The 18,432-nt window shown below is 38.0% G+C and overlaps 1 protein-coding gene across 2 annotated transcripts in view; it reads right to left on the minus strand.

Moving 5' to 3' along the window:
* MTMR9 (myotubularin related protein 9) overlaps positions 1-16,113 on the minus strand; it is a 64,518-nt gene extending 48,405 nt beyond the window's left edge. Inside the window, exons 1-2 of one of the 2 annotated variants that reach the window (XM_059372174.1) lie at positions 14,495-16,113; positions 2,007-2,115 (exon numbers count right to left, since the gene is read on the minus strand). In XM_059372174.1, coding sequence (XP_059228157.1) covers positions 2,007-2,115; positions 14,495-14,676 — 291 coding nt within the window. In that variant the 5' untranslated portion in view covers positions 14,677-16,113. The remainder of the gene's footprint in view (positions 1-2,006; positions 2,116-14,494) is intronic. The other variant, XM_059372176.1, reaches the window with a different exon arrangement.
* Between the last annotated feature and the right edge of the window lie 2,319 nt (positions 16,114-18,432).

The following is an 18,432-nucleotide window of genomic DNA, read 5'->3' on the forward strand; positions in this document are numbered from 1 at the left end:
ACCACAATTTTAAATGCAAATCAACAGCCACTTTTTTTTTTTTTTTTTAAGATTTTATTTATTTATTTGACAGAGAGAGAGATCACAAGTCGGCAGAGAGTCAGGCAGAGAGAGAGAGAGAGAGAAGCAGGCTCCCGCTGAGCAAAGAGCCCGATGCGGGGCTCGATCCCAGGACACTGAGATCATGACCTGAGCCGAAGGCAGCGGCTTAATCCACTGAGCCACCCAGGCGCCCCAACAGCCACTTTAGTAGGTAATAAGCACTCATATTCTGACTTGTGATCACATATTATGTCACTAGGACTTTTCCTTTAAACACATTAATGCTGAAAGAACTGAAAACATTTCAATTCCAAAAGACAGTGGAAACTACATAGAAAAAAGCTTCATTAGGCTTCCTGCTACATTTTAGAAAACTGACCACTTGCCAGTTAGTCTTCCAATGGAATTCTATTTGTGGCAGCAGAATATATTACGGTATATGGATTCTTGATTAGAAAGACTAGCTCAACTGTTTTATATAAGCAATTCACTTGTTACTACCAAGTTTTGTTAAGATGTATAGGGGAGGCGGGAAGGAACTGGATACCAGGAAAAGGTAAGAGACCAAGTTTACAATGTATATTTGTATGTTGTAAAATAATTAATAGATCATTCACTTTCTGAGGTCAAGAGTTTCTACATACTCAGTTTCTAAAGTACTTCAGGTACTATATACAGCCAATTAAACAACTGATTAGTGTCAGATGCTAACAAAACTAAATAAATGCAATCAGAAAGTGGGTAACAGGCTTTGCCCTATATTTCCTTTACCATTATCCTTCACCATAAGCAACTTCACTAACATCCACCAACCAGCTATATTTTAAGTTTTATATAAAAGGGATAAGAAGAAAAATGTAGACTGATTAGTGAAAATCCAAACCCACAACAGGAAAAAAAAAAAAAAAGCTCAAATGAAATGGGTCAGTAGTATTCCCCTGCCCAAAGAGCAGGACAGTGTTTCAATTTAACAGCCTAGAAACCACAGAGTGTCTTCCTTACCCATGTTCACAAATTTGGCCAAATCAACGTTACTACATCACTTCCAAACGACAAGACAAATAGTTCAGCTCATCTTCTCATTTCCTCTAAGTAAAATTCAGCAAAGGCAGAAAGTAAACCAGTTCCATGCCATTTTTCTCAGCATGACAGTTTTTTAAATTTCTCTATTCTTATTTAAAAAAGCAAGTAAGATCCTAATTACAGATTTTTAAACTTTTGTCTCCTTTTAGTAGTTAAGCCAATAGCATTCATTCTGGATACAAAGACCAGATTAGTCACTCAAAGACCAAAGTGGGAAAAAAGTCGATGTGTCTATAATTGTCTAAAAATACTATAAACAAAAAGTTAATTGCTGTAATTAAGTGACAATGATTTAAAACAAGGCAATTTAAAATTTGAGTGTAAACCAAAATAGTTAGTTTGAATGGGAAGAAAATGGTGTGAGCTCTTCCATTTAAATATTAAATTATCCAAGCAAAATATCTATTATTTGTTATCTGAACAGATACTCAATACTGTTGTTACGAATATAAAACAAACATGCTCTGTCTTAAGCAAACATGACGTAGGGAAAATTACAACTTACTAAAGACAAACAAAGACTATAATCATTGGTGATAATCCCCTGCTTTATAAAAGAAGTTACTTTTTAGAAAAACCTTATAATATATACATACAGTGGAGTATCATTGAGTCTTAAAAGAGAAGGAAATCCTGTCAAATGCTACAAGTGAACCTGGAGGAATAAGTCACACTAAAAACTATTAAAAGTAAATAAAATCTTATTATATTCCTATAACAATGAATCAGGGTGAGGCCTTTCCTGTCAATTTTCAATATGTGAGTCACAGAATATGACCAACCATCTACTAAAAAAACATAAGAGCCACACTGAGTCAGAATATAAGGTTCTTTTCTAATTACTATTTATTTTCATCAGATTTTTCCTCTGAAATATTTACCTCAATGGAACTGGCTATATTCAAACATTCTTCCATTCCAGGAATATCCAACTGAATTATTCGAAAATCTTTACATTTTATGATGATGGTACCCAGTGGTCCCACAAATCTGTAAAAAATTACAAATTATGCTTAAGAACATATATTTCTATCTTTAAACATATGACTATCTCCTTGAAAAAAGAATGTAGTTGTAATTACCATCTATATTCAACTTTCTTCTCTCAAATTAGTCTAATTAAGGAAGAGTCAGGACATTAAAAAATGTGAGCCATAAATTATTTTAAATAGATGTACTTAAAATTTCCTGAATTCATAACTTCACTTAATGAAGATTATTCAGGGCCTTACTTCAAAGAATAGAGAAAAAAAGATCTGTAATTAATATATTAAATGGTCATAGAGCATAGGAAAACACTTTCAGATTTTACTTACTTCCAAGCTTGTAGTAGTTGATTTTAAATATACGTATCTCTCATTCAGTCTTTAAAAACTATTAACTTACATTATATATTCTAAATGCCATATCTACTCATAACTTTTGTATTGGTAAATTTTGTACAAATATAATTTTACCTTGATTACAATTTTTGTCTTCTTTTTATTATTGTTGTTTTGTTTTGTATTTGCTGACAGCTCTGAGTTTTCTTGTGCTTTGCCACTGGTTGGCCCCTTTTTTTTCCATTAATACTTCTGAGTATTTCCTAAACTAGGAATTCTTAGATTGACCAAATACTATTCATTTTACTTATATTTTGCCCAGTTTAGAAAGGCAATTCCCACGGCTACTCTTCCTGAGCTCCATCTCAACTGTAAGCACCCCTATGCCTCACATCACTGCATTGTTAATTTGGACAGGCAAACATTATCAGCACAGGTCAAATGCTACTAAAGGTAATTCTACCAGACATCCACAACCTATCAACACACTGGAATGCCTCTTATCAAATGTATTTGGAAAACTCACACTCTTGGCACTTCTACTTCCGGCAAAGGTATGACAAGAACCATATTTACCCTCCCACCTGAAACAACCAAAATAACTGGACAAACTATACGAAAGAACTATCTTCAAGACAACAAAGAACGGATATCTCTGGGAGATGGGAAAAAAGGTGAATCCTACAATTACCCCAGTTTACAGTTTTGAGAGTTTCCAAGCTACAGAAGGGGGAACATGGGTGAAACTGATAGTCTGAGGAAAGCCTCTATATTAGAAAGAAAGTTTCATATTAGTGACTCCAAATTCTACTACACTAAAAAAAGAAGAGCAAGTCAAATTCAAAGAAGACATTAAATAAAGATCAAAACCAAAATCGATGAAGTAGAAAAAAGAAAATTATAGGGAATAATAAAAGCAATGGTGATTGCTTGAAAATAATAAAAACAATAAACCACTAGCCAAAGTGATCAGGAAAAAAGTCAGTCTCTATTTACCAATATCAGAAATGAGAGAAACAAGAATCACTACAAACTGTATAGTCTAGTATTAAAAAAAGAATCACTACAGACTAGGAGTAGCTTTATGCCAATAAATTCAACAGGGTAAATGACATGGACCAATTCCTCAGAAGACACAAACTCAAGAAGAACATAATTAGTTCTATAGCTATTAAATAAACTGCAATTTTCATGAAAATCTTCCCCATCAGAAAACCCTCCAGGCCTAAGTGGCTTCACTGATGAATTCTATAAAACATTTTAGGAAAATATAATACCAATTCAAGACAAAGTCTTTCAGAAAGTTGAAGAAGAGGCAATTATTTATCAACTCATTCCATGAGGCCAGCATTACCCTAATATAAAAAACAAACAAAGACATTAGAAAACTATAGACCAATATCCCTCAGGAACACAGATGCAAAATTTCTAATCAAAATATTAGCAAATTAAATCCAATAATATATAAAAAGGGTAATACATCATGAACAGTTGCGGTTTATCATTTGAAAATCAAAGCAATTTATCGTATCACCAAACCAAAAAAGTAAAACTATATAGACGAACATCACAATAGATACTGAAAAAGCATTTGGCAAAATTCAACATCTATTCCTGATCTTAAAAAACAAAAACAAAAAACCCCACTCTTAGCAAACCAGGAATAGAAGGAAACATCTTCAACCTGATAAAAACATTTACCAAAAGAAAACAAACGAAAAACAACAAAACAAACCTACCACTAATCACAGACTTAATGGTGAAAGACTAAATACTTTTTCACTAGTATCAGGAATAACAGAGATGTTCACTCTCACTGCTTCCATTCAACACTGTACTGATAGTTAATGGCCAGTGCAATGAGGCAAGAAATAAATGGTACCCAAATTGGAAAAGAAGAAATATAGCTGTCTTTAGTGGCAGATGACATGACTGCCTATTTAGAAAAGCTAATGAAAAATACAAAAAAAAAAACCCTACTGGAATTAAAAAGTGAGGTTAGTAAGGTTGCTGGATACAAATTCAGTACACAAAACTCAATAGTATTTCTATATACTATTGCAACAATTGTTTAAAATATTCAGGACTTGGTTTTTATTTAGGATGACAGAGCTGACAGATCAGGATACAACTGTCATTGGAAAGACAGTTTGTGATTCACAGTTCTCAAAAGGAGGGGGCACGCCATGTCATGCAGGGTGTCAGGAGACAGATAGTGCAAGAGGAAAGCATGGGTCAGAACTTTTACTGTAAGTTTTCACAGAAAGGAATGGGAAAGGCAGGGTAGCTGAGCAAGTTTAGGATCAGGTAGTTTGAATAACTGTCAGGCTCTGGATTACAAGATGATTCCGAGTTGTCTGTACCCGGCCCTGGAATAATGCAGGAGAGGAGAAAATAGTAGTCCTGAGCGCAGAAGCCTGATATGAGGAGGCAGATAAGGTTCCGGACTCCAGATTGGTTGGTGTGCATACCAAAGATATACTTGCAGGCAAGTTTCTAGCTATTTGGAGTAAATAGCTAACTCTGAGAGTCCCTCTCCAGGTCTGCAAGGCATGAAGACTTCTATGGCAATAAATAATTAATACAAAGCAGTTAGAAATTGAAATTTTAAAAATACTATTTGAAAGAGCATCCAAAAATGTGTAATAAATGGGGAAAATGGGGGAAATCTGTCAAAAGATGTCTGAAATCTGTAAGTGAAAACTAAAACATACTGTTGAAAGATATTAAGCACCTAAATAAAATGAACGGAGACATATACTTTGTTCATGAGACAGAAGACTTAAAGATATCAGATGTCAATTTTGAACTAATTCATTTATCAACAGATTCAACACAATTCCAATAAAAATCACATAGGCTTTATTTATTTACTTATTTATTTTTAGAAATTAACAACCCGATTCTAAAATTCATACAGAAATGCAAATGACCTTAAATAGAAAAATTTTTAGTAAAAACATTCCTAGATAGTTAACACTACATAATTTCAACTTACTATGAAGTTACTGTAGGGGCACCTGGGTGGCTCAGTTAGTTAAGCACCTGACTCTTAATTTTGGCTCAGGTCATGATCTCAGTTCATGAAATAAAACCAAGTCAGGCTCTGTGCTCAGCAGAGTATCTGCTTTTATCCCTCTACCCCTCCCCACCTTCATGTGCATGTGCACACGTTCTCTCTCTCTCTAAAATAAATAAATAAATATTTTTTAAAGACCTACTGTAAGTAAGACTGTGGTAATGTAAGAGCACCAAGATAAACAGATCAATGGGACAGAAAAGAATCTAGAAATATATGAACAAAGGTGCAAAGAAAATTTATTGAAGAAGAGGTAAAACAATCAGATATCCATATGCAATATACATACATACATATATGCGTACTATAAACCATATATAAAAACTAAGTCAAAATGGATCATATACCTGAAGATAAAACCTAGAACTATAAAACTGCTGGAAAAAAATATGAGCAAAAATCTTTGTGAACTTGGGTTAGGCAACAATTTCCAAGATAAGACACTACAACCCCAATCTATAAAAAAAACTAATAAATTGGGCTTCTTCAGAATTTAAATTATTTACTCTTTGAAAGACACTGTTAAAGAGAATGAAAAGGCAAACCAAAGACTGAGAGTAAATATTTGCAAATCTTATTTGATAAAAGACTTGTATCTAGAATATATTTAAAACCAAACCAAAAGAAAACAAGGGGCGCCTGGGTGGCTCAGTGGGTCAAGCCTCTGCCTTCAACTCAGGTCATGATCCCAGGGTCCTGGGATCGAGCCCCGCATCCAGCTCTCTGCTCAGCAGGGAGGCTGCTTCCCCCTCTCTCTCTGCCTACCTCTCTGCCTACTTGTGATCTCTGTCTGTCAAATAAATAAATAAAATCTTTAAAACAAAACAAAACAAAAAAACCAAAATGCTCAAAACTCAATAAAGTAAAGTATTTTGGAAAGATAGTGGAGTAGGAAGCACCAAGAATCTGTCTCCCCATCTAGACAACAATTTCACTGGCATGATCTGCTTGATGTGCCTATTGTGACTCTAGGGTCTATTAAGGCTTGCAGCTCCCAGGGAAAAGACTTGAATGAGATTCTGGATAAATTCAGCTCTTAGCAAACTAGCAGCTACTCACCCTAGCCATGTGATGGGCAGCTATGCACATGTTCCTGGAGCAGCCCGTGCATAGCCTGAGGAAGCCAAGCTGGGCAAAGACACAGTCTACTGAGCATCAGAGAAAAAAGATCCTGTCCTCCAGCTATCAGGGATCTGTGCTCTGACTGTGATTACTGCTTCTGATCACAGCCGTGCAAAGGCCAGCAGTCATTATTGTTGTGCCCCTCCCTATTGTAAGTTTGTCCCCCAAAAGTAACTTCTAGGGAATTTAAAGGCCGGTCCTCTTTCCCCTCCTAATCCTCATTTCATATTTCACTTTTCTCCTTTCAAAAGACAGACATTAAAGATTAGGACATTCAAAAATAATTACATATATGAGGTAAATGCCCAGGGAAAAGCTCAGAAAAGAGCTACTAGATAACCTTAAATTTATACTTCAGGCTGATCCCTGGCATAGAAAAAACTTATAACAATAATAATAATTATAAGTAAGTAACTATCATTAGAAAACAAACAAACAAAAACAGCAAACCCTGGAGAAGGGGAAGAATCTGATTTCCAGAGTCAGTCACCTTGTTATTAGATCAAATGTCCAGTGTTCAACAACAAAAAAATCACATGGCATACAAATAAGAAAGTATGGGCCACTCAAAGGAAAAAAGTACATCAACTGAAACTTTCCCTGAAAAAGACAATGGCAGATTTACTCGATAATGCTTTTAAAACAATGGTCTTAAAGATGCTCAAAGAACTAAAGGAAGATGTGGAGAAAATCAAGAATATGCTGTGTGAACAAAATGGAAATATCAATAAAAAGGGAAAACCTCAAAGAACCCTCCTCCCCCAAATGCTGGAGGTGAAAAGTGCAAGAACTGAAATGAAAATTCACTAGTGGTATTCAAAGGTAGATGTGAACAGGCAGAAGAAAAATAGGTGAACCTGAAGATAAAATAGAAATTATCAGGTCTGAGGAAGAGAAAGAGAAGAGATTGAAAACAAGTGAATAGAACCTAAGGACCTGTGGGATACCTACAAGAGAACCAACATCCACACTGCAGGAGTCCCAGAAAGAGAAGAAAAAGGGACAGAGAATATCTGAAGAAATAATGGTGGACAAATTCCCCCATCTGATGAAAGATATGAATATAAACATCCAAGAAACTCAACAAACTCCATGTAAGATAAACTCAGAGAATCACACCAAAACGCATTTTAATCAAACTTTCAAAAAACAAAGAGAAAATCTTGAAAGCAGCAAGAGGGAAACAAATTGTCACATACAACAAGAAAGCCACAATAAAATAATGAATAGATTTTGCATCAGAAACTTTGAAGGCCAGAAAACAGGCAGCTTATATGTTCAAAGTGTTTAAAAAAAAAAAAAAAGAAAAAAAAAGCCATCAACTAAGAATCCTATATCCAGCAAAAGTGTCCTTCAAAAGTAAGGGAGAAATTAAGACATTCCTGGATAATCGAAAGTTGAGGAACTCATGAGCACTACAAGAAATGCTCAAGGGAGTCCCACAAGGTTAAATGAAAAGACACTAGGCAGTAATTTGAAGCTATATAAAGAAATAGAGATCTCAGTAAAGGTAAATACATGGGTTGTTATAAAACCTAATATTATTGTAACAATAGTTTGTAACTGTGCTTTTTGTTTTCTACATGATTTAACAAAGTAATACATTCAAAGAAAAAAAATTAGTAGTATAAAAGCTATTATTACTGTATTATTGTAACTTTGGTTTTTAACTTCAAATTTTGTTTAATATATAATTTAAGAGACTATTGCATTTATAAGAATTATTAGTTTATGTTTGGGAGCATAAAATGTATTAAGATGTAATTTTGTGACATTAATAATGAAAAGCAGTAAAGCCAGAGTTATAAAGGAGCAAACTTTTTGTATGTTATTGAACTTGAACTGGTATAAATTCCAATTAGAGTGTTATAACTCTAGGATGTTAAATGTAATCCCCATAGTAATCACAAATAGCTACAGGATATATATAAAGGTAACCAAGAAAGAAATTTAAACATTTCACTACAAAAAATCAACTACACAAAAAAAGAACATTAAGGGACAAAAAGCTGTAAGTCATACAGAAAACAAATAGCACAGTTACATAAGTCCCTACTTATCAATAACAACTTTAAATGTAAATGAATTTAAAAAACTGTCCAGTAAAAAGACAGAGATTGGCAGAATGAATAAAAACATGTTAACCAACTATATGCTGTCTTGAGTCAAGAGATTCAAGATCCAAAGACACAAATGGGTTAAAAGTAAAAAGACAGGAAGAAAAATATTTCATGCAAACAGTAACCAAAGACAGACAAAACAGACTTTAAATCAGAAAGGTTACAAGAGACAAGGAAGGACATTATAGTCTAATAAAAGATTCAACACAGCAAGCAGATATAACCATTAAGAAACAATTATACACTTAGCTAAGGCAATCAAAATATATGAAGCAAAAACTGACAGAACTGAAGGAAAAAACAGCTCTACAATAACAGTTGGAAACTTTAATACCCATTCACGATAATGGCTAGAACAATCAGACTGAAGATAAATAAGTAAATAGACATTTAACACAATAAACAACTATATATAACAAACATACACACATTAGCTACCCAACAACAACAGAATACACATTCATCTCAAGAGCCTATGAGACACTTTCTAGGACAGACTATATGTTAGGCCACAAATAAAAATCCCAGATTTAAAAAGATAGATATCTTACAAAAGTATCTTCTCTGAACACAATGGGATAAAATTAGAAATCTACAACAAAAGGAAAACTGAAAAATTCACAAAACTATGGAAATTAACAATGCACTACTAAACAACCTAGGGATCAAAGAAGAAATCACATGGTAAATTAGAAAATGGAGAAAAATGGAAACAAACACATTACAAAACCTATGGGACACAGAGAAAGCTATACATGTATGAAACCACTTAAAATATGATGGATCAGTCAAGAATGGTATAGGCAAGGTATTAGGAAATGGTATTAAGAAAACTGGCTTGCTACTGGAAAAAACACTTGAAACAAATGTAGAATCTAAATGAATTAAAGACCTAAAAGTGAAGGGTAAAACTATAAAGCTAACACAGAAGAAAAAGTAGATAATATCCTAGTGATCTTGGGATAAGGAAGGACAAACAATAAAGTAAAAAATACACAAACAATAAATTAAAAAATAATGAATTCTGAATTAAAATTAAGGCCTTGTGCTCAACAAAGACCACCACAGAAAAGTCAACAATTGGTTGAGAGACTAAGAGAAGACATCTTCAATGTCTAAATTAAAACCTAGAGAGTATACAAGGAACTGGTGCAAATCAACACTAGAAAGACAACAAACCCAATTTTTAAAAGTGGGTCAAGAAATGCAAGAAAGGAAAAAATATTTAATTTAATTGATAATAAGGCTATACAGAGACACTTAGACTCATCAGTAATTAGAGAAATACAAATTAAAACAAAGAGATACTATTCATAATCATCAGACTAGCAAAACTTAAAAAGACAATTATACCAAATGTTGCTAAGAATGTGGTGGAAATAGGGACCATGGTGGAAGGGGCAAAGGGACTAGTCATTTTGGAGAGTCCTCAGCATTACTTGGTGAAGCGAACTAATTTTATGTATCTGCTTTCTGACTCGGGCCCATCCTGAACACAAGCTCAGAGAAATTCCTGTACAAGACTGTAAGTGGACCCAAACAAGAACATTTTAAGTATGTTGTGATAGCAGGGAGTTAGAAGTTTATCTGAAGGGTCAGATAAGTAAAATGTTCTAAGCAATTTGGAATTCTGTGCTGCAGTCAAAAGCAGTGAAATGGATGTATGCACAGCAGTATGAAGACTACCGAATTAATGCTGAGAAATAGAACAAGATCTGCAACATAATCCTACTGAGAGAAATTAAACTTGCACATGACAGTGCTATATATTTTATAGGGATATATATATATCCTTATATGTACAGCAACACTTAACATACTTGCCTGAAGCGAATGAGGATGAGGTGGAAAATAGGGGTGAAAATTAGGGCTTGAAGAAGATAAAATTTAAAAAACCCCACAAGAAAACCTTGCGATGAATCTATCATGAAAATGACAAGTTCTCAAATGAATAGGATTACCTCAACTTTCTATATCTGGGGTCCATGAAAAGAAAAACATACAATTGTAAAACTTAGTAAAACCCCGTGAGCTGAAAGGATCTAATAAAATTGTACATGCAGTGCACATGAGAGCATTCGATGAGCTTGTAAAGCATCACTCAAACATAAGTTACTACTAGATATGAGAAGGGTTGTCGTCCTCCGTGTGATAGAATTGAGAGGTTCAGAGAGGCTAAGTGGCTTGCCTAAGGACACCTGTGTAACAAGAGACAAAGCTAAAGGAGTCATCCTTAATACTGTGCTTCCTCTCACATCCCCTTTACATTTCACTAACAAAGCATGGCATCTCAACCTTCAAAATACATCCCAAACCTGACCGCTTCTACTCTTATGTCACCATCACCTTCTCCCTGAACTACTCAACAGTCCCCTAATTGGGCCTGCTGCTTCTGCAGGATTGCCACTCTGCAATCCGTCTTCTGCCAGTGGCTAGAACCAGCTTCTAAAAAGTCTATTAGCTCTTACTTCCTTGTTTTCAACTCTCCAAAGAGCTTCCTTTGAAAACCATCACAATGGCAAAGAAAGTCTGAGCCACCTGTCCCCGCTTATCCCTCCAATCAGCTTCTGCTACACCCCTAGCCTCCACCCTTGCTCACTGCCCTCCAGACACACTGGCCTCTTCATTCTTCCCAGTACATGCCAGACCTATTCCAGTCTTCGCAATGGCTGTTCCCTCTGGCTGGAATGCTTTCTTCTGATACTCACATAGCTAACTTCCCCTCTTCCTTCAGATGTCATTCATTTGTTCATTTATTTTTAAAGATTTTATTTATTTATTTATTTGACAGAAAGAGAGTGAGTAAACGAAAGGAGTGGCATGCAAAGGGAGAAGCAGGATCCCCACGGAGCAGGCTCCCCAATGCGGGGCTTGTTCCCAGAACCCAGGGATTATGATCTGAGCGGAAGGCAGATGCTTCACTTGAGCCATCCGGGTGTCCTGGATATCATTCATTTAAATGTCACTTATCTTTTCTGAAATCTCTTCTAAGAACACTGCCTCCTGGCATTCTCTATCCTTCCATCTTCCTCTATTTTCCCTCATGGCACCTACAACCTGATGTTGTTATTTACCAATTTGCCGATTTATTTGACTATCTATCCCCTCCACTAGTACACAAGCTCTTTGACCTCCTTAGTCACCACTATACTTGCAGAGCCCAGATGGTGCTAAGCACATAGAAGTATTTCTTGAGAGCAATAAACTCTAAGCTGACCACCTATCTTGTGCTCTTTCCATCACATCATGTTGCTTCTAGGAAAAAGAGACATATATAGAGTTTGTCATTTCTCCCATAACAGATTAAAAGGTCATGTCTTACATACTTTTTTAAGCCCTACCAGGCTTAGCATATAGTAAATGCTGGGTAAGTATGAAATGAAAGTGTGAAAAGCAACCATGAAATAAGAAAAAGAGAAAAGGGAGTTGGTGGTATGGAGAAACTCTAATTTGTATTCTGTGGCATCACTGATCATTTGGGGGTTAATCCGTCTTATACTTGCTATGTGCCTATCTGCCCAATTAGGTGTTTTGAAAGAGATAAAAATTAACCAAATATAAGTCCTGGCTTCAAGGACCTAACATATACATAAATATTAAAATACAAATTTTAATATATACTTATTAAAGAAGTATAATTAAAGAGTTATAGGATTTCAAGGTGAGGAGAATTACTTCTAGTTGTGGAAATTATCAGAAGAACCCACAAAAGAGAGGGCAGTTAAAATGGTTATACTACCTATTGATAAATGAGTAGCAACTGGATGATAGCTTATGAACTAAAAGATAAGAACTACACTTTATTCATCCTGGTGTTCTACATGCCTTACAAAATGTTGAGAATATAACGACATTAAATAAATCTTCAACAAACTTGGGAGGAACAAGGCATTTCAGGCAGAAGGAAGAGCATTGGTAAGATACAGACAGGAGAATGCAGGCCATAGTGAGAAAAATAAAAAAGTGAGGATTCGGGGCACCTGGGTGGCTCAGTGGGTTAGGCCACTGCCTTCAGCTCAGGTCATGATCCCAGGGTCCTGGGATCGAGTCCCGCATCGGGCTCTCTGCTCAGCGGGGAGCCTGCTTCCTCCTCTCTCTCTCTCTGCCTACCTCTCTGCCTACTTGTGATCTCTCTCTGTCAAATAAATAAATAAATTCTTTAAAAAAAAAAAAAAAGTGAGGATTGGCTAATAGAAAGGGTTCATGAGGGGCACCTGGGGGACTCAATCAGTTAAGCGTCCGCCTTGGGCTCAAGTCAGGATCCTAGGACGATCCCTGGGTCCTGGGATCTGCCCAGTATCTGGCTCCTTGCTCAGTGGGTAGCCTACCTCTCCCTCTCCCTTTGCACCCCTCACCCCCACTTGTGCTCTCTTTCAAATAAATAAATAAAAATCCTAAAAAAGAAAGAAAAAAAAAAGATTCATGAAAGGGAATGGCAAGCACTAAGGTGGAAAAAATAAGTTAGGGCCAGACATGGAGTAACATGAATGACACAGTAGAAGGTTTATACTCTATTCTGCAGGCCAGGAAAGACCACTGAACACTTTTACACAGGACAAGGTGATCTGAGGAGTCTAGTAGGAGCCCTCTGCATGAAAAAATAAATAAATCTGTCATCAATTCATCCACACTGTTTCCAATGCTACCACTGGTAAATACTGTCTTTTAAGGAATCTTAAAATATTAGGAATCTTCTTAATATCCAAATTCTAAGACATAATTTTAAAAAAGCTGTTGTCATTCTTTTTTTTTTTTAAGATTTTATTTATTTATTTGACACAGAGAGAGAGATCACAAGTAGGCAGAGAGGTAGACAAAGAGAGAGAGAGGGAAGCAGGCTCCCCGCTGAGCAGCGAGCCCGATGTGGGGCTTGATCCCAGGACCCTGAGACCATGACCTGAGCGGAAGGCAGAGGCTTAACCCACTGAGCCACCCAGGTGCTCCTGTTGTTACTCATCTATACTTTAGCATAAACTGGGTAATCAATTCACCTTCTCCTGGTTAGAGTCAAATACACAGAGCCATTGGGGAAATAAGAATTTTGACTCAGATAGAAGTATAACTTTTTGACTCTGAGACACCACCTTAGAATGATAGTCGGGGGGGGGGGGGCTAACTATTAATACCTTTAAGAGCCAGTTCTGTTTTTGCCCACCCCTCATAGTAGAACTTCGTAAGGATAAAGATTCTCCCATAGTAGGAAGTATTTAATCAATGACCCTGAGGTAAGAAATAAGAAATATGATAAACCATTTTTGAAGGAAAGAAAAAGAAAAAGTTTTGTGGAATTTAGACACTACATACTAAGTTCTCTGAGTTTTCCTCAAAAGAGGCAAGGAAAGACTTCACCTAACTCATTCAACCACTTTATGGAACTGTGGCGGGCAAGTAATAATCCAAGGAATATGATGGTGCAAGAACAAATGTTTTTTTTAAAAAAAGGTTAAAAATTCACCCAAGTGATGTTATATACCAAAAATGATAATCAGCCTGATAACAACCATATGGTAACCCTGGGAATTCCATCCGGATGTAATGGAAATCAAGCATCTCACTGGGATGGTTTTCTGCTTTCTAAAATTCATACCCTCAATCTAGGCCGGAGAAGGCTCATTTTGCTGGCGGGCTAGGCGATGGGGCGCAAGGAAAACACTGGACGCGGGGCCTCAGACGTCCGCCTAAAACCCCCCGGGTTCCCGACGGAAAGAGGTAGAATGGGCACTCACCGCTTGTCAATGGCGTCGATGTTTGAATGGAGGAGCCACAGCTCCTCCGTGTTGTCCTGCCGGGAGGACAGGATCAGGTGGTGACCAGTCAGACACAACGTCCCTTCGACGGCGGGATAGAAAGGCCGGTGCAGCACCACATTGTCCACCCGCGGGGTCTTAATTAGCTCCGCAAACTCCATGTTTCCCCGCGGCCGGAGCCACGGGACTCCCCGGGTCCCGGAGGTCCGAGGCGGTCACTGCGCCGCAGGGCTCGGGAGGAGGATGATCGGGCTCCCGGCAGGCCGGTGGGGCGGGGACGGGGCGGGGAGGCCGGGCCCCGCCCTAGACTCGGGTGGGCGCGGCGAGGCCTGCGGTCACAGTCACTGGCCGCGGGAAGAGGAGGGCTGGGGCTGGAGCAGGCCCAGGCGTCTCTCTCGAACTCCGGGAGCCCCCAGGCCCAGGTCTCGGGCGAAAAGAAAGCTCCGCGACAGGCCCAATAGCCGCCGCCGCCACCTGAGGACCCGGCATCGGCTGGGCAGGCTGAAGGGAGAAAGAGGAGGCCGCTTTAGGGCCAGTTTCCGACACCGAGCCGCTGGGGACTCCTGGCGGAAGTAGCGGCTGGGTGCCGGAGACTAAAGCAACTCCGGGCGGAAGCGGTGGAGTTCGAAACTCGGAAGACAGGCAAGTCAGAGCCGGAAGTCACTCCCCTTCCGGAAGAGGGTGCTTCCGGAAAAACAGGCCTCCAAGGTTGTGCTCCTACGAGAAAAGAGCTCTTCATTACCTTCATGCCCACCGCCGTACTTGCCACCGACTCCAAATAGTCAGTATCAGAAGAGGCCGGGGAAGATGGAACGACGAGAAGAGGTCCTTGTCTGCCTCCCTGCACTTGAGTAGTTATCCCCCCTCCAAGGGCTCTTCACAGCGTGGGGCTGTCGTAAATTGTGAGATGACAGGTGTGGGATCGAATGAGTGATTGTGACCGTAGAGAATCCTCCAGGTGTAAGGGAGAAACCCAGGACCCAGCACCACAGTCCCAGAGAGCTCCGGGCCAAGGTTCTGTGACCTTGAGCAAGGAAAAGGAAAAGCATGCAAACCCCTATGAGAGAGACCTAGGAAGAAATAACATACAGTGCACAGAAGAGGAAAAGATTAATCCTGTCCAGTGAGGAAGCTCAAGTGACTTGTTACAGCAGTCTGTGGCAGAGATGAACTTCAATCTAAATCTATGAAATCAAGGTATTAGGGCTTTGACACGACCACACAGCCTCCCCATTAGAAACAGTGCCACTGAACTACTCCCAGATGCCTAAATTATGTCAGAAATTTTCCTAAATAAGTTCCCTTTACTTAGTGCTCTCCACTAAACTATTTTTCATTGTAAAATAGAGAATTAGAAGGGAGATATGCAAGGATTTGAGTCCTGGTCTGCTGTCCTTCCATTAACCTGTGAAATCCCCACCAACTAGTCTGAAGTACAGCTAAAAGGCTAAAGTCTGACAGCAATCAAAGACAAAGTTAATTGTCTAAAATCTTACCAGATCACCCACCAACAGTGTCCCTGCTTCTGCCCCTGCCCTTCCTAAAATATTCCCTTATTAAAACAAAAACGCTTTATGAGATTGTTACAGCAGAGAATCTAGCTTTATTTGTCTGCAAAAGAAAAAAGGAACCAACAGGGAAGGGAGAATGAGGGAATGGGTTTATAAAGCTATTTTTTTAATTGGAATCTTTGTTGTCCTTCACACTGTGGCTCATTATAACAAATGCCAATTGAGAATTTACTTCCAGAATAAAGAATCAGAGGAAGTTTTATGGAGAAGGAATCATTTGAAACAATGACCCTGAAGGATGAGCAAGATTTATATCCTGAGTGGAATGTAGCCAAGATGTCTTGTCTTAATTTAATGATGTCTACTAGAGGTAGGGGAAAATTCTCCAAAAATTCCACGACCGTTTCTTTAGTTTAACTGAAAACAAAACAGAACAAAAAGTCAATGAAAAAAAAATAGTGACATTACATTTTTAAAATGTTTACTATTCCATAAAGGCATAAACTTTTTGTCCACAGGAGAAAATTGTCAATATTCTGCTGTATTGCTATAAGGAAGCACTAGAAATATTAGAAAATTACATCTAGGGGCACCTGGGTAGCTCAGTCGTTAAGGTCTGCCTTAGGCTCAGGTCATGATCCCAGGGTCCTGGAATCGAGCCCCACATGGGGCTCCCTGCTCAGCAGGAAACCTGCTTCTCCCTCTCCCATTCCCCCTGCTGTGTTCCCTCTCTTGCTGTGTCTCTGTCAAATAAGTTAAATCTTTTTTAAAAAAAAGAAAATTACATCTACTCTGGGTTGAAGCTCAAAGCAAAGAAAGCCCCTGAGATCTGCAGAAAACAAATATTTGATAGCAAATAGAGGAAATGCAGATTATGTGAATTTAGTAAGTACATGAACAGTAGATGGCAGTAGAGCTTGACAGTAATAGGGTAGGCTTCCATTCCATTACATTAATTCATGAAGCTGTAGTCAAACAAACTTACTATCCAAAGTGCATGCAAGGGTATCTAGATGATTCAGATAAATAAAAGAAGATGAAAGAAGGTGGTAGCATTTATTTCTTTTAAAGATTTATTTATTCTAGAGAGTGCAAATGGGAGGAAGGAGAAGAGAGAGAACCCTCAAACTCCCCATTGAGCATGGAGCTCAAGGTGAGGCTTGAGGCTCTATCTCAGGACTCCTGAGATCATGACTTGAGCCGAAATCAAGAGCTGCCCATTCAACTGACTTGAGTTCCCCACATGCTGCAACGATGGTAATTATAATGCATGTAAAACTCTCAACACATTATTATTATTATAATAAGGTCTTATTATTTTAATCATTTTAAGAGGTAATAAATGGCATTAATGTGTAATCATCTTGTTCTGTCAAATTGTCCCCTAGCATGTATTAAGTGCCTTCTAGGTTATCAGCACCGTGGGGAATAGAAACAATAGACCTGACACAGCCCTTGCCCTCAAAAAGTTAAGAGCTACTTTGGGAAGGCCAACACAACCAACACAACTAATGAACAAAAAATAAGAGAGTAAGTGCTAAATTTTGAAATACAGATTTACTTTCCTGACTCTGTTTCTCTACTATGCCTTGGGTAGTTAGTAAAAATTGAGAGTTTGGCGGTAGTTTGAAGAAAGCAAGTCAACAATTGCCAAAAACAGCAAGAACATCTAAGATGGAAAAGACGTTGCCCATATGTGCCATTGATGAGCAGTTGTTCTCCATGTGCTTGACTACAGCAGCTGAATAGAACTTGATTACCTCATGCCTGATTTTCTTGTGTTCTCCATTACTTCATCCTCACCAAATTTTTGATCTTATCTTCTAATAGTTCTTGAATTCCCCCACTTGTCTCCATCCCCAAAGCCATTGCCATAGTTCAGGCACCACCATCTCTCACTGTACTTGAGGAGGAAATCCTCTCAGTTGGTCTCATTTCTTCCAGTGGGGTTTCCTTTCAGACTCCTTTTCCATTTGGCAGCTAAAGCCCTTTGTACTGTTCTAAATTTCATTTTTCTTTTTTTTTTTTTTGTAAGTCTCTTTGTGATATAGCTCCTTAGGTGGTTATCAGTATCACAGATGTCATCTTTCCTGCTGTCTCTCTCTACCTGGCACCACAGCTCCCAACTCCCATTTCTAGCAGTTTGCACGCCAGCTCTCCCTAAATAGCTCACAGTTTCCTTTTGAGATTTTGCACCCAATTAGAACCTTGCTGTTGAGTGGAAGCATAGAGCAGGGACCAGCATCATCAGCATTCCCTGGGAACTTTGTTGGAAATATTTCACTCCAGAGCTACTGAATCAGAATTGCACTTAAACAAGATTCCTAGATGATTTTTATGCACATGAAAGTTTGAGAGAGCACTGTTTTAAAGAATCTAGGCATTCTTTCTGCTGGTATACATCTA

Source organism: Mustela nigripes, chromosome 1 (genome assembly GCF_022355385.1).
Source record: "Mustela nigripes isolate SB6536 chromosome 1, MUSNIG.SB6536, whole genome shotgun sequence".
NCBI lineage: Eukaryota > Metazoa > Chordata > Mammalia > Carnivora > Mustelidae > Mustela > Mustela nigripes.